This window comes from Mytilus trossulus, chromosome 14, assembly GCF_036588685.1.
Source record: "Mytilus trossulus isolate FHL-02 chromosome 14, PNRI_Mtr1.1.1.hap1, whole genome shotgun sequence".
Lineage (NCBI taxonomy): Eukaryota > Metazoa > Mollusca > Bivalvia > Mytilida > Mytilidae > Mytilus > Mytilus trossulus.
Window position 1 is genome coordinate 51,985,451 of NC_086386.1, and position 16,204 is coordinate 52,001,654.

At 31.9% G+C, this 16,204-nt stretch overlaps 1 protein-coding gene across 1 annotated transcript in view; it reads left to right on the forward strand.

Moving 5' to 3' along the window:
- The window catches only part of LOC134697861 (uncharacterized), a 29,876-nt gene extending 16,560 nt beyond the window's left edge, over positions 1-13,316 (forward strand). Inside the window, exons 6-9 of the mRNA XM_063560150.1 lie at positions 2,134-2,195; positions 3,114-3,185; positions 7,161-7,277; positions 10,607-13,316. Of these exons, the coding sequence (XP_063416220.1) occupies positions 2,134-2,195; positions 3,114-3,185; positions 7,161-7,277; positions 10,607-13,311 (2,956 nt within the window). The 3' untranslated portion in view covers positions 13,312-13,316. The remainder of the gene's footprint in view (positions 1-2,133; positions 2,196-3,113; positions 3,186-7,160; positions 7,278-10,606) is intronic.
- The last annotated feature ends 2,888 nt before the right edge of the window (positions 13,317-16,204 follow it).

The window sequence follows — 16,204 nt, forward strand, 5'->3', positions numbered from 1 at the left end:
TAAGTACAAAACAAATTAAAATTTACCTGTGACGTCACTTTGAAGGTGATGATCTAGTCGTGTGACAGACAATGTGTGGTTCTATTGTTATATGCTGTCCTTTGTTGTTTTACGTGTTCGTTTTTATTCTGTGGATAGTTAGCACTTCGGTATTGACATGACGATCAATTAAATGTTCATTGTTATACGACCCCACACAAATATTGCGTTCGTATATTCGTATCACGTCGTCGTCGTCAGCGTCGTCCGAAGACACTTAGTTTCTGGACAATTACTTTAGTTGAAGTAAACGAATCTCCATGAGATTTAAACACAAGGTTTTAAACCACAAAAAAAGGTTCGGATTTATTTTTGGGGATAACTTGTGTTTAAGTGTATTGATTTTTCTGAAATTGTACCACACGGTTCAATTCCAAAAAAAGGAAGATTGGGATTGATTATGAGTGGCCAAACTGTTAAAGAATTAGTGGCCGAATAAGGGGCCAAAAACATTACTTTTCTAACACTTTGTATAAATTGCCAGAATATACAATTATTGTAAATAGTGAACATCTGTTGAAAACTAAAGATTGTCATTGATTTCCTTTAATCTTCAATCAATATGCATGACCATGATGAAAATCGTAAAATGAGACAATACACCAAATAAAAAGATTAGAGAAATATTAACATTTTAAGTATGTTTTCCTCTTGTTTTATTTCAGTTCTTTGTATTTCACAATTTGTGGAGGTATTTTCTGGACAATGATGCACAACTAATGCATTTTGCAAGTTTATTATATATTGTACAAAGATAGTTTTAAAAAACAAATTATAAGATAAATATAGTATTGTTCTAAAACACAAGTAAAAGTAATATCATAATACGACAGGTTAAACGTAATACTTGCTGTTATACGTAATAAAATATCATGTGAATAAATGTAGCAACTGATTTGGATCTATGTTTCTTTTTTTCCTCTATCAAACCTTACTTTCTTGTCATTAAAATTGTTTTCTTTTGCATATTCTTTTAATATTTATTTGGAATAAGTAATTTTAATTAAAAAAAATGTTTTCTTGTCGCTAAATAGCTTCTTGTCACTTTTTGTCGCTAATATTCTTCTTCTTGTCACTTCTTGTCGCTTCTTGACGCTTCTTGTCGCTTCTTGATGCTTCTTGATACTATTTCCTGATCATAAACAAGCTTCGGGCCAAGTTTCGTACAATTCAAGGATAGTTTAAGAAAGTTATTAAAATTTTAAAAACTTTAACCACAGAGTGAATGTCATGGTTCCTGGCAGAAATACGAAGTCCATTTACAAGTAAAATACGGACAAAATGTAATTTTGTTTTTACAAAATTTCTCCTGGATACTATCTTATGAACATAAACAATCGTCTGTCCAAGTTTGGTAGAAATCCAGGATATTTCAAGAAAGTTATTAAAATTTCAAAAACTTTTTTAGCAATATGTATACATCTTTGAAAAATAATTATAGCTGAGCAACTTCATGGAGAATCTTAAAACTCATTGAGTTTAATGTATGAAAATGAGACGTATTAATTTTAAATGATATCAATTGGTCATGGATTGATGAATATCACCTTTGTAATTAAACATTTTAAAAACATAAGTATCGTCAATTTGAAAAATGGAAATAGCGAACAGAACAAAAAATAAAAACAATTGGAATATAAAAACATACAAAATGGGTTCCTTTAATATTCTAACGTCAACGCCAATTATGCAGTAATGAACTAAGTTTCAGCTTAACAATTTTAAAAGCTGTTTGTTTTCTTTGTATTTGACGGACTTTTGATTAACAGTGTTGTAGTTTGTTTAAATCGTCGAGGATTTAACGATCAAATAGTTATAGAATGTGCCGGAGTTTTACTAGTTTTCCTATGTTGTACAAATTTACGATCAAAATATAAATACAGTCGTACGAAATTTTACCATTTTTCTATGCGTTCACAATTACTGTGATTAACAAAATATTTGTTTTTTAGTTTTTCGATGCATTCAGACAGTATTAAGAACATTTTATTCTAGATAGTATGCGCTTCAAACGCATGACATTTATATCCTGTTGTGTACATTTTTTATTGAGCTAACTTTACCTGTGCTACATAGAAGTTATATTTATTTCAGGTTGCCTGGTAGTTCCCAGATTCCATTGACTGTCAAACCTTTCTTTGGACATTATACGACAGGTATGCATATTGAATGGAATGTTGGGTTTAAACATAATGAGTCTAAAATATAGTATTCGCTTACTTTAAATTATTTTGAAAACAGTTATGGTTTAACTGCCAGAACAGTTTCAAGGGAACTTTTATGCAGTCAGTTATAAAGTAGTACTGTACAAAAAAGTTACTGATGTAGATCTGTTATCATCACGTCTATGGTATAACAATTGGAATGAATTCTAGGATAAAAATTGTCATAATATGTCAAATTGGTAGAGCAGTTCTAAAGTTCTTAAAGATGGCGTGTGTAACTTTTGGTTTGCCGTTTTCACGGTCATGACTCGTTTAATGAGCCTGAATTTGAGTGGATGACAATAAAAAAGAGAATGAATATTTGGAATGTGTCAAGGGGTAAAATAACAACAGGAGGCCACCCATTTATCTTCAACACAGCAAACCGGAGGAGGTGGACTTCAGCTTGACCCTTAACATATTTTACTAGTTCAGTTACGTCATACTCCTAAACATATAAATGAACTAGAATTAAAAAAAATTATTAATGAATATCAGAGGTCATAGGTTCATATAAACATACAAATACTTTAACAAAACTTGATGAAAAACAAAGAATGCATAAATATACATGCATAATAACACATAAAGATGTGATCAGAGTTTTGCATCCTTTGATTGAATTGGTATTTCAGAAACATAACATTTTAGAATACTCTTTACAATTGAGTTTCGCAATATATTACTTATTCATATAATATATCTACAAAATTGTCTGAAAGGGAAAACCATGTGGTATGATTGAAATGAGATAACTAGTTCATTAGACAAAATTGTATGTAGGTAAGCAACTAAAAGTTAGATATTATTTTATGAATTAGCCGTTTCTCAAATAGTGATATCTTTTCTCTTTTTTCTTTACTATTTTAGTGAAGTTTGAATTTGAGAAGTATAGAAAGACAGCAGCTGTTGCAGTTTTAGTGATGACATTGTTCATAATAAGTTAGTATGTTTTGCCCTACCACGCTAGAAAAAATTGACATTATAAATTGTCATCTAGGGTCGATGCCACTTCCGGTGTACGTTTCGTTTCAAAAGGTATCACCAGTCAAGTAGTCAGCAATTTAGTGTTTAAATGAATATTCATTATATGGTAATGTTTATAAAGGAGTAGGTCCAGTAAGACCCCTTTTTGGCCCCAAAATATAGCAGTTTAACAAAATTGTTAAAATATAAACTTTTAGTTATTTATTGGACAGTATAATGCTTCTGCTTCATAAATATGGGCTGTTTTTTGACAATACAATGCACATATATCTGGTACCATCATGCTACATTACTGAAATCTTCACAATTCTAGCATTTAAGTTAAATTTTAGACTGTTTTCGTGTAAAACGAAAGTGGCCGCATTCGTGTTCATCCTTAATATTGAAATGTAAGTTTATTGCTAATACTAACGTGTAGATTCATTATTGGAGGAGCCTGACTTTCGATAGGAAAACGGACAATCATAGTCAATGAAGATTGTAGTCGAGTGCACTTACGCGAGCGGGATTCGACCTCACTACCTCAATGTTGACTGGCTAGTTATTACAGTAATAACTACTTCGAAGACTCGGCCACCGAGGCCTCGAATGATGAAGTAGATTGTTAGATTGATGTTACTTATTTATTTTAATTATACTTGCCGCTACCATAAACCAATTCATGCCTTCTATTTGAACATCAATATGCGGAAGTCACTGAATGGTACACATATTAATTTTCAAAACCACATTATGCCTTAAAAATAAGACGGTTTAATATAATGATTTTTTTTACCCTAAACTGGATGTGATCCTTTGTCTGTCTAGAATCTAGAATGTAATAGACGCTTTAAATAGAGAATATGATATGGATTTTTCAATATGATATCGGTATCAACCCGAGACACTAATATAATCCAAAGAGCTCTTCTCGAGTAGTTATGTTGGTTGAAGGTTGATACTGTGATTTATCATATATTTAGTATAAAATACAGCTATTTTGTATATCTAATAAAGGTTCGTTTTTCCAGTCTGTATCACCTACCCTGTATCGCATACCCCGTATCGCATGGCTAAACCCGTATCGCATGATAAAACCCGTATCGCATACCTTTTTTTTTTTTTTTTTTTTTTTTAATTTTTAATACATGAAGTCATTTTTTGGGGTGGGTTTTTTGTTTTTTGGCTAAAGAATTTTTTTTCTCAAAATAGGTCAATTTTTTGAATGACGTCATTGTTTGGTATGTAACGTCACGAACGTCAAGTTTTCATATTGTTTGTGACGTCAAATTTTCACAACATATTTTTTGGCACACATAATTCAACTATTAAAAATACAAAACACTCAAATAAATACAATAATAAACAAAATATTTTTAAAACAACAGATTGTAAGGTAACCCAGGTGCTTCGTATAAATAATTGAGCAGTTATTTTAAGGCTTTGAAACAATACAAAAGCAGAACTGAAGGTAACCCAGTGCTATGGATCAGAAAACAGTTCATAAAATATAATACTCTACTGTTGAAATATATGATAAAGCGTATAATGCATGGCAAAATCCGTATCACATGCCGTATCACCCTCGACCAATATCATCCCTCGGGCCTAAGGGCCCTTGGGCTGATATTGATGTCTCGGGATGATACGACATATGATACGGATTTTGCCATGTATTATTCTCTATATATTGTAAAAGCCATATCATATACACTTTAGTATAAACCTCACATATATACAGATTATGGGTTTTAAAAAGCCTTTGTAACAGTGACTGACATCGATGACTCGACGTCATACAGATAAAAGTGTCACCAGTAGTCTTTTTTTTATGAAGAGATAAACATAGAGAACTCCGAGAAAGATGAGTAATGGAAAGTCCATAATCAACATGATCAAATGGCAAAATCAATAGCTCAAACATTTCTGACGTCAGACATTCAAATCAATCAATGTATTCGTAGATTGTAGATGTTTTTGTGTTCTGTTAAATTGTTCCTTTTAAAATTGTTATACGATGATGACTGATGTACCCATATTTTGACAATTTATTGTTTATTTAACGCATCAATGTAAACAAAACGGAATTTGATTAAAGTGAGAGGGTGAGCGCTATAGAACCAGGTTTAATCCACCATTTTCTACATTTAAAAATGCCTGTACACATTTAGGAATATGACAGTTCTTGACCATTTGTTTTTGATGCGTTTTGTTATTTGATTTTGCCATGTGATTATGGACTTTCCAAATTGATTTTCCTCTAAGTTCAGCATTTTTGAGATTTTACCTTTTTTTATACATGTTATAATACGATTTTATTTATATGTGTGAAATCCAAAGGATAAAAAGTAAAACCGATTGTGTACTAACATGAGTACCACGACTTGAAGAACATAATCTACTTACTTTTTCAAACACATGATATCATCCCCAGTTTTTGGGGCGGGTCGTTTTATTTGGTCTTTAGTTTTCTATTTTGTGTTTCGTATACTCTTGTTTGTCTGTTTGGCGTTGTCAGTTTATTTTCAACTTATGAGTTTGAATGTCCTTTTCTATTTTCGCCTCTCATTGAGAAGAAATAATAGTGTTTCCAGTATATTATTTTTTTTTTAAATTGGGACATGTCTATTAAGTCAAATGGAAAGCAGACAACAAGGCTGATATACGTTTAATTATTTTTGTTTAATTCGAACGTCACTTTTTCAGCTCGTTTTCGCTACATTTATATTTTATTTTCCTTAATGAAGTTATATTAAAAAAAAATATATTTACAACAAATGTATAGTCTTTATAACATCTAATTATGGCATTGTTTTCAGCTCTAGAAACTTGTACAGTGTACAGTATCCATATAAGTAGAAGCATGAAAATATTATTAGACCCATGGTGTGCTAATGATATAATAAAATGTAAAAATGGGATCAACACCTTACTGTTAAAAGCATAGTTACATTTGTTATCCTCGCTTTTGATTTTTTCATTGGTTTATTTCGAGAAAAAAATAAAATAAAGGCGTCCGGATATTGCTTCCGTCATCAGACGTACTTTAAAGTCAAGACTACCGTCTATGACAATCGGCAATCCTTGTAAAAACTTGGGGGATAGGACAATTATTTTTCTGTTTACTATGAACGTACATATACTGTGAATAAAGTGTACATTTTTTTTGCTATTTACTATCAATTCCAAGTTATGTACCAGCGGTGATTATACATTATAGGGTTATACATAGTATATGTCTTTTTATAGTACAAATGTTTACAGAAAAACGCAGAAATAATAATAATAAAAAACAAAAAACAAACATTTTCAAAAAGGTGGTGGGCTAAAAAAGGTTGACCAGCAGCCAAGTACTTATCACGTTTGGTACCTTCTAGTCATACAAGGATTATTCAAAAATTCAATCTACAACAGTTTACATACGCAGGCGTGTAGTTAGAAAGCCAAACAAGTGCAAAGTTGAAAAACTATAAAAAAAAGTTTTGATACTCTCTGAAGCTTTAGATGAAAACGATTATGTTTAATCACCAACCACTACTTCTTCAGTTGTATGAACTTTGGTTATTATCAAATTTTAATTGTATATTCTAGGTAAAAGAATTAATATCCTTTTACCATTTTTTTTTAGTTCTCAGTATTGGTATTTGTTTTCCAACTTCGTTTTTGACATTGAGGTTAATACCTTGTTTCACAGGTAGGTACATTAAAACAATTAAACACACAATTTCAAAACCAACAAACATCTTCCCATCATCACATGTAAATTCATCTGCAATATATTTGCAATTTAACTGGTATAGTTTCTCTTTGTAACCTATTCCTTATTATATTTTTATCTCTGCCTTTATGCAACAATGATTTATCGTGACCAAAGAAAACCCAAAAATGACCATTAATGTTATTTCAAACAAATGGTGCATTTTTTAAAAAGGATTTCAAATTCCATTCCAGATACTAATATGGCTAATGGAAAAACTGTAACAGAAGGAAACACAGTTGCTGATAAACAGGAATCGAAAGAAAATTTCAGTGATCTCGAATTTTTAAATGTTCCGCCTCATTTAAAAGGTATCATTTAGTATATAAGAAGACAATATTTGCATTACAAAGAAACCCTTATTTTTTTATATGCTTTTTATAGGAAAAAAAACCAAGAATCTATACTAATATTATGAAAACATATAAACAAATAGGTTAAAACTTATTACAGGCATGCACTTTCGTGACTTGATTGTATCCACATTCAGAAGTAATTTGGATTTGTGATTTTATAAGCTCACCTGGCCCAAAGGGCCAAGTGATCACTTCTCATCACTTGGCGTCCGTCATCCGTTGTCGTCGTTAACTTTTACAAAAATCTTCTCCTCTGAAACTACTGGGCCAAATTTAACCAAACTTGGCCACAATTATCATCGGGGTATCAAGTTTGAAACAACGTGTCCGGTGACCCGGCCAATTTATCAAGATGGCCGCTCTGGCTAAAAATAGACCATAGGGGTAAAATGCAGATTTTGGCTTATAACTCTGAAACCCAAGCATTTAGAGCAAACCTGACCCGGGGTAAAAATGTTAATCATGTCAAGATCTATCTGCCCTGAAATATTCAAATGAAACGGACAATCCACAATTCTTGGGTTGCTGCCCCTGAATTGGTAATTTTAAGGAAATTTTGCTGTTTTTTTGTAATTATCTTGACTATTATTAAAGATAAAGATAAACTGTAAACAACAATAATGTTCAGCAAAGTAATATTATCAAATAAGGCAACATGACCAAAATGGTCAATTGATTCCTTAAGGAGTTTCTGCCTTTAAAGTCATTTTTACAAATTTTTCGTACTTTTTTTTAATCTTTTACAAAAATCTTCTCTGAAACTACGAGGTCAAATTTAACTTAACTTAGCCACCATCATTATTAGAGCATCTAGTTTAAAAAATGTGTGCGGTGACCAAGCCAAATTATCAAGATTGCCACCATGGTTAAGAATAGAACATAAGGGTAAAATGTAGATTTTGGCTTATAACTCGGAAACCAAAGTATTTAGAGCAAATCTGATAGGGTTAAATTGTTTATCAAGTTGGACAACTGATTGCTGGGTTGCTGCCATCAAGAGTTGGTTGACCTTTGTCGAATACATCTGCTTCACAGATGATGACGGGTATGTCGTAAAGAAAATCCTGTACCCTTTTCCCCGAACATGACCTACCGAATAAGACTTTTCAAAAGGTTCAGATTATATGTGCAACACAACGGATATGACGTGTGCAACAGGTTCTGTTTACCCTTTAGAAGTACCGAAGATCAACACCAGGTTTTTGTAGGCTCGTATTCCCCAGTCTTTTTTTTTCTTTTTTTTTGTGTTCTGTTGTTTGTCTTTATTTTTTTTAACCATTAAGTTGTGTGTTTATTTTCGAATCGTTAGTTTGAATGTCTCTTTGATACATTTCATCTCTGTTATCAACACAATCTTCATTTGGGTGTATATATCTAGTTTATATAACGTATCCGATAACTTTAATCGCAGACTAACAAGATTGCCTCTACTGGCATACATCCACCTTTTTTTAAACTTAGGATGATATTTGCATCATTGACATTCATACTTAATATCCTAACTTTTATATTGTTCAATAAATACCATAGTGTAAAATGCAACTTTTTTTTATTGATATTGAAAACCCCTATAAACAGAAAAATCTAACAGGACAGAAACATTGTGAATGCCGATTACTACCTATTATTCATAACATATATAATGGCAGACGACTTCTAATTAGCGTAATTGCCTCTTAACGTAAACTTTTACCAAATATCATTTTTGCTAAAAACAAAATCTCAAACTACTATTAAAGATAAGATAAACTCCTAGTAGGAGAAATAACCAGCTAGACGACCGCTTATTCCATTCGTTTTTCTTAAAGATCGACTTTTCCAAATATATTGAGTTGTTTGCTTTTACCAACAAACTTTAACAGATAGATAAGATATAAAGAGCAAAAATAATCAGGAAAACATGATCTTCTACAAAAAGAGCCTAGTTTGTCAAAATTCGTAGGTAGACTCTTTATATAACATAAGGGATTGATTGTCCTTCCATTATTATTTCTCGTACGCTTTTTGTGTATGGCACACGTATTAGGTGAGCATTTAATTTGGCAATCATAGCAGCAGTATTATTCGCATTTTTTAAAACAAAATATGTGTATCAACAGTGACGGTACATTGATCTATATAAGATTAAAATTGTCATTTATTTTATCTGTTATTATGTTTTGGAGACGTCCGTCTTGGTGTCAATTGTATGATAATACACTTATCTTAGTGTAAATTATTAGAAGCAGTTCCAAGCTTTTGAATACCGAATTAGTTTGGAAATGAATATCCCATATTTATATATGCAGGCGAGGTTATCATATTACGGAATCAGATGGTGAGGAAAATGTACAATTTCAAAAATAAAATCGTCTCATTTGTAAAAAAAAACTGGTACTAGATGACTGCTAAATACTTGGTATAAATATAAAAATTTAGCAGAGGAAGCGTTTCTGTTGCTTCTTTAATTTCTGATTTTGTAGGATATATGAATTTAACCTCTGTAAAAAAAGTTAAGAAATTTAATAGATAAAACATTATTAATATATCTGAAACTCCAAAGAACAATTTTGTCTTTCGTTTACTGCTACGATGCTTGCGCCGAGTGTTAAATGACTTACTTACCATTACCGGCTTGAACAAACCGACTTGTAAAATAGTTTTTGCGACTACTCTTTAGTGAGCAGTATTAAGTCAAATAAGCCAAAACCTAATCGGACAAGCCCATTATATTATGCCTGCGTAAGATGGTATGTATTCCTTTCGTCTGTTACGTTGTTAATTTGCACGAAGGTTAAAATCCGTCTTACCGATTTGATCAGCAATAAAACAGCCTTCAAGGTCGTATATGAATAATATGTTCTCGTTTTGACTATGTTTTTAACTTGCATTTTAGCGTTAAACAGTCTTTAATCACCATATCCGTCCTGATTTGTAAAGGTCGTTGTAGTATATTGTCAATGTCTTCCTCTGAAATGGTTGCCTTTTTCTGTTTGTCCGAATGAATTTAATAAATTAGTTTTCAAACAAAATATTCTATCACGAACTGCATCAACCCTTGAGGAACTAAACTGCACCCGTGTGTTTAAGTTACTTCCATATTTGTCCATATCGTGTTGTTCGTTGTGTTTATTCTCTTCCTTGAATTGATTGTTTTGCTTTAAATAATTGGAATTGTATTGCAACCTTGTAGAGATACAAGTACTATAACTTACTCATATTAAGTATAAAATTAATGTTCTTATTGTTATGTGTTTCGTCTTCTTTTGAGAAACTTATGTTACATTTCAACATTTAATTTTTAGATTTTCAAATTGAAAAACTTCATGACTGGGAAAAAAACCTTAACAAACTGGTGAAAACAAGAGCTACAGAGTTCATCTACCAGAAAATATTAAAAAGAAACATAATTGTAATATCAGGACCGAGTGGTTCTGGTAAATCGGCAATTGCTTATTATGCAGCATTCACATTAAAGAACATTTATGGTCATACAATTATTCCTGCCAGACACTCAGAAGACATTACAAACTACCATGTACCAGGGACAAAACAAATTTTCATCATCGATGATTTTATCGGAAAGTATACTGTTAATGAAACAGACGTATATTTATGGGAAAAACATTTGCCGTTACTCAAGAGGATTTTTGGCAACAACGATGACACAAAACTTATTCTTACCAGCAGAACATATATTTGGCAACCAGAACAGTTTCAATGCTTAGGTTTGGATGCGTATACATGTGATTTATTATCTGTTCAAATACGTCTATCACTTTCAGAGAGGTGGGATATATGTCACTCTTATTTGAACAAAGATGACACGAAATCTTTAACTGACGAGACAATTGTGATGTATAGTTTCTTTCCATCTTTATGCTCCTCATATCTATCATCGAAAAACGTTCCAGTTGAGCAATTCTTTACAGTTCCTTATGAGATTATTGATTATGAAATAACTAATTTCAAAATCAAATCACAAGTAAGCTACATTGCAATGGCTATTCTTGCCATCAGGCAGAATATTTCAAAGAACTCATTTTCCATAAACAATGACGAATTTGATAAGTTGTTTCAGGATGTGTTTCATGAATTGACTTTTCCTCATTTTCCATCGAAAAATCTTCTTAAGTCTACATTAGTTGCCCTTACTGGAACATACGTTAAACAATTTGTAAAAACAGGCAATGATGATTTCATTTTTGCCAATGAAACGTTGCAAAAGATCGTCCTTCGTTGCATAGCAAAAACATTGATAAAAACAGTAATCAAGCATTGTAAAACTGAAGTAATACTGAATCAAATTCAGTTAGATTGTATTAATCAAAAACAGGATGTCTATACTATTGAGATAACAGAAGAAAACGAAAAGACATATTTCCATCGGCTTGTTTATGAATTAGGTAATGGGTGGAATAAGTCAATTTTTGAAATTGAGCAAAACAACTTTCGAGATTTCAGGCTTAAGTTTCTCAAATGCATGAAAAAGGGTTTATCTCGTGATTATTGGAAAAAAACCGAAGATGGTATGCCACCTCTTCACATTGTGTCTGCTTTAGGATACCAGGAATATGTTTCGTTTTTCGTGCAAGATAGTACAATGATTAATCAAAGGGACATTGATGGCAACATACCTTTACATTTGGCATGCATGAGAGGACATATAGAAATTGTACAAAATCTTGTTGAAAAGAAATCCAGGATTGACATAGCAAACAAGGAGGAAGTGAAGCCATTTGTTTATGCGTGTGAAAATAATCATATAGCAGTTGCCAAGTACTTGCTACATCATTGTGCTAAGTGGATACACATAAATGAGAAATATAAGACAAGAAACAATGGAAGTGTTCTACACATAGTAAGTGCAAAAGGTTTTGTAAATCTTGTGCTTTTACTGCTTCAATATAACGCGGATGTAGACGTACAAGATGGAAGCAGGTGTACACCATTGCATTTGGCAAAAGACAGTGCTGTAGTTAAAGCGTTACTTCAGTTCAATGCAAAAATCAATGCAGTAGATTCATTTGGTAGATGTCCTGTATATTTTGCATGTATTAAAAAACAGGTAAAGGTGATTCAACTCTTGATTTCGAAAAACGCTAATATCGATCAAAGAGCTATGACTGGATTGAGGCCGATACATGCTGCTTGTCAATCTGGAAGTACTGACATAGTAAAATTGCTTGTAGAGAAAGGTGCTCAAGTAAACAGTGTAAAACTAAGCATCTCACCATTACATATGGCATGTAAAGTTGGCAATGAGAGTATAGTAAATTTCTTACTTGAATCAAATGCATCAGTTAACCACAAAACGAAAGATGGTTTAACACCCCTCCATCAAGCATGCATGGAAGAGCATATTATCGTTGTTAAAATGCTGTTGGATTACAAAGCCAATGTTAATGAGGCAAATAAATATGGCTGGACGGCACTATTCTTTTGTTGCTCAAAGGGTTTTTATACAATAGTTGATTTATTACTACAATATGGAGCTCATGTGAATATATGTGATGAAGATAAAGTTAGCCCATTGATGGCTGCGTGTAAAGAGGAGTATACGGATGTTGTCAATTTATTGTTGCGTTCAAAGGCCAATGTTAATCATTGTGATAAAGACAATTGTTCATCTCTTGCATTTGCTTGTAAAGCCGGGAATGTAGATTTGGTCAATGTATTGTTGAAACATTGTGCTGACATTGATTTCGCAGATACGAATATGATAACTCCTCTGCATACAGCATGCATGAATCATCATAAAAATGTAGTAGTGATATTGATAGAAAATAAGGCGAATGTGAACGCGCAAGACAATACCAGACAGACTCCGCTGTTTAAATCAAGTTTTAATGGATATATTGAAATTGTAGAAATTCTACTCAAACACGGTGCATCTGTTGATATCTGTGATAATACCGGACAATCTCCTCTCGCTATTGCTGAAATGAAAGGACATAAAGCAATATTCGATGTTTTGAGGCATTATAGACCAATCAATCAAATCGTTTGAGAGTCATTCACAATCTACTGACGTTTCTAATTCAGCACAATTTGTGTGAACAAGAGTAAATTAAAACGATGGCAGTTCGATAACGTTAAAGCAAACTAGTTTTTGATTTGATTGTATTTTATTTGCAAAAAAAGACTTCGAACGAAGAAGAAAAAACATTATCATGCAAACTGTTGTGTTCATTATTTAATTTTTGAACAGAGAAAAGTAAACCAACCCGTGGGTAATATTACATTATTGTATCAGCACTATTGATAGCAAACTATTTCATTAAAAAGAAATTTCAGAAATTATTGCGATGTAAAAATGGTAATTTCAAATTTGCAATAACAAAATTAATAACAAAAAAGTGATCTCAATTTACATCACTTATCAGTGATATGCAGTATTAAATGCAAGCACCAAATATAAAAATTTACTGTATATAAATATTACATGATCATTGATTCACCAAATCTTAATGCATCAGTATAGCTGCATTGTAATTATAACAGCTTTCTTCTTTAACAGTAAGAAGACAGGAAAGCACCGTACCGTATGTGCAAATATTAATTACTTCGCGGTTTCTGTCTTTCATATGTCCATTGATCATCCCCCCTGATTCAGTGACTATTTAAAATGTTTCTTTTTCATATGAAATTTTCATTTATTTTGAGTAATCGATTAATATATCTGGGGCGAAGAACATCTGGCCTTGTTCTACTTGTTATGGTTACTTGTACTTGATAACTGTTCAGTTTTTTGTTTTAATTCGTTTATTTTTAATATACTATTATATACATTGATGTATAGAAATATATGATCTTTATTTGATGTATTGTTGTATGGACTGTTATAATTTGTACACAAGTAGTATGTCACCTTTACCATTCGCACATCAATGGACAATTTAATATTTTTTCATTTTTGTAAGATACTTTAATATTAGGTCCACTAGAAATGGATGGTAATGTGTACATGTCAGTCAGGAAATTTGCATCTGACCATGATCATATTTCCGCAGTTTAGTTATTATCATAGATTTGCTTGTTATCAGATATTATAAACAATAAATAGAATAATTGTAAATATAAAAAAAAGAAGATGTGGTATAATTGCCAATGAGACAACTACCCACAAAAAGACCAAAATGACACAAACATTAACAACTAAAGGTCAACGTACGGCCTGTAAGGTTATCATGTCTGTCTGTCGGAATTTATCAGCATGCATTGCAATATGACGTGAAATATCAATCAATTACAAGTACATGTAAATAAACTCATCATAGATACAAGTTTAGACGATCAGTTATTTCTCATAATATTATCAAATGAATCAGTATACGTTTAATGGAATGGGAACGATCTATATTATTTTGTTTGCTTATATTTCTGTCAAATTTTTGTTTTAGCACTAAACGGTACCATGTGTATGAACTACATGTATATAATAATTGCATTAATTTGATAACCTGTGTATTAAAAAGACAAAACATACACTAACGAATAGACCTTGATACATACAGTTCAAAGTATGATCAAATAGCTAAATCAACGAGTAGAATGATTGTATCATGATCTTGTGCTCTATATGTGATACGTTAAAGTCCGAGTCGTTTGTCTAAGACCTGACTCTTCTTTAAAATACCCTTGTCATGTTAACAGAATATTTCCCAAGGTATATATTATGGCAAGCCGTTATACTATTTATTCAAATTTCAATAAATCTCATATAATATACAAGATATCTTATATGATATAAAATATATCTTATATATTATATTAGTTATCTCTTAAAGATTCCAAGATATCTTTTATATTTTATAAGATATCTTCTCAAGTTTAAAAGATACTAGAACACATCCGCTAAATCGCGGGCATATACAGCTTGTGAAATGTTGTAGGATGATTTTTTGTAAAAGATATTATGTATGGAGAATTTCAGAAAAGGTATCAAAAGCCCTCTCCCTTTTTCCAAAGTCCGATATTTGTTTCCTTTCTGTTAAATTTTATTATTTTCGTGTTTCTGGCTTATACATGTATATAGACCATTATTTATTTAAGTCTAATAAAATATGTTTCTATGACAATCCATCAGTGTTTTTTGCTTTTCTTTTGAGAGCCTTATTAACATGCCAATGGTAGGATATGAATCTTGTATAAATTACTAAGAACGACTAAGGCTGTTCTGATCCCGAAATCCCAAGCTTAAAAATATGAAATCCCGAGATGCAGAATTTAAAGAAATTCATATCCCGAAATCCCGAAATCGAAAAATATATTCCCAGATCCCGTAAGGATCAAGCCTAAAATCCCGAGCTTAAAAAACACCCGATCCCGACGTCCCGAGAAATTTCCTATCCCCTCTAATCTCTACCCTACTTTCATTTTTGCCAAATCACTACTTTCACTTTAAACAATAAATGTTTTTTGCCCCATTTATGGGCATTATGCTTTCTAGTCTGTACATCCGTGCGTTTGTTCGTTCGTTTGTCCCTTCAGGTTAAAATTTTTGGTCGAGGTAGTTTTTAATGAAGTTATAGTCCATTCAACTCGAAACTTAGTAAATATAGTGCCGATCTGGCATCCGTGTACTATGGACACATTCTTGTTTCCACATGTTTTACTTATTTTAATATATGCAATTGGTATGACCCCTTCAATAGTAAACATTTCAAAGAAAACAGTAGACAGAATACAGATAGTCTCTATATATCAAAGTAGTATAATCGTCGTTTACATGTTGAAAAACGCGAAAAAAATTGTCCTCTCTAAGGAGGTATAATAGTTGTGGTTCTTGCGATCTACACACCTTGATATGGAGAACGTTTCGATTGGCTTATTTATTTTTCCTTTTTGTTATCTATCATACGATTGGTTGTACTTGTGCATGTTTCTAACCGAAAGTTAGA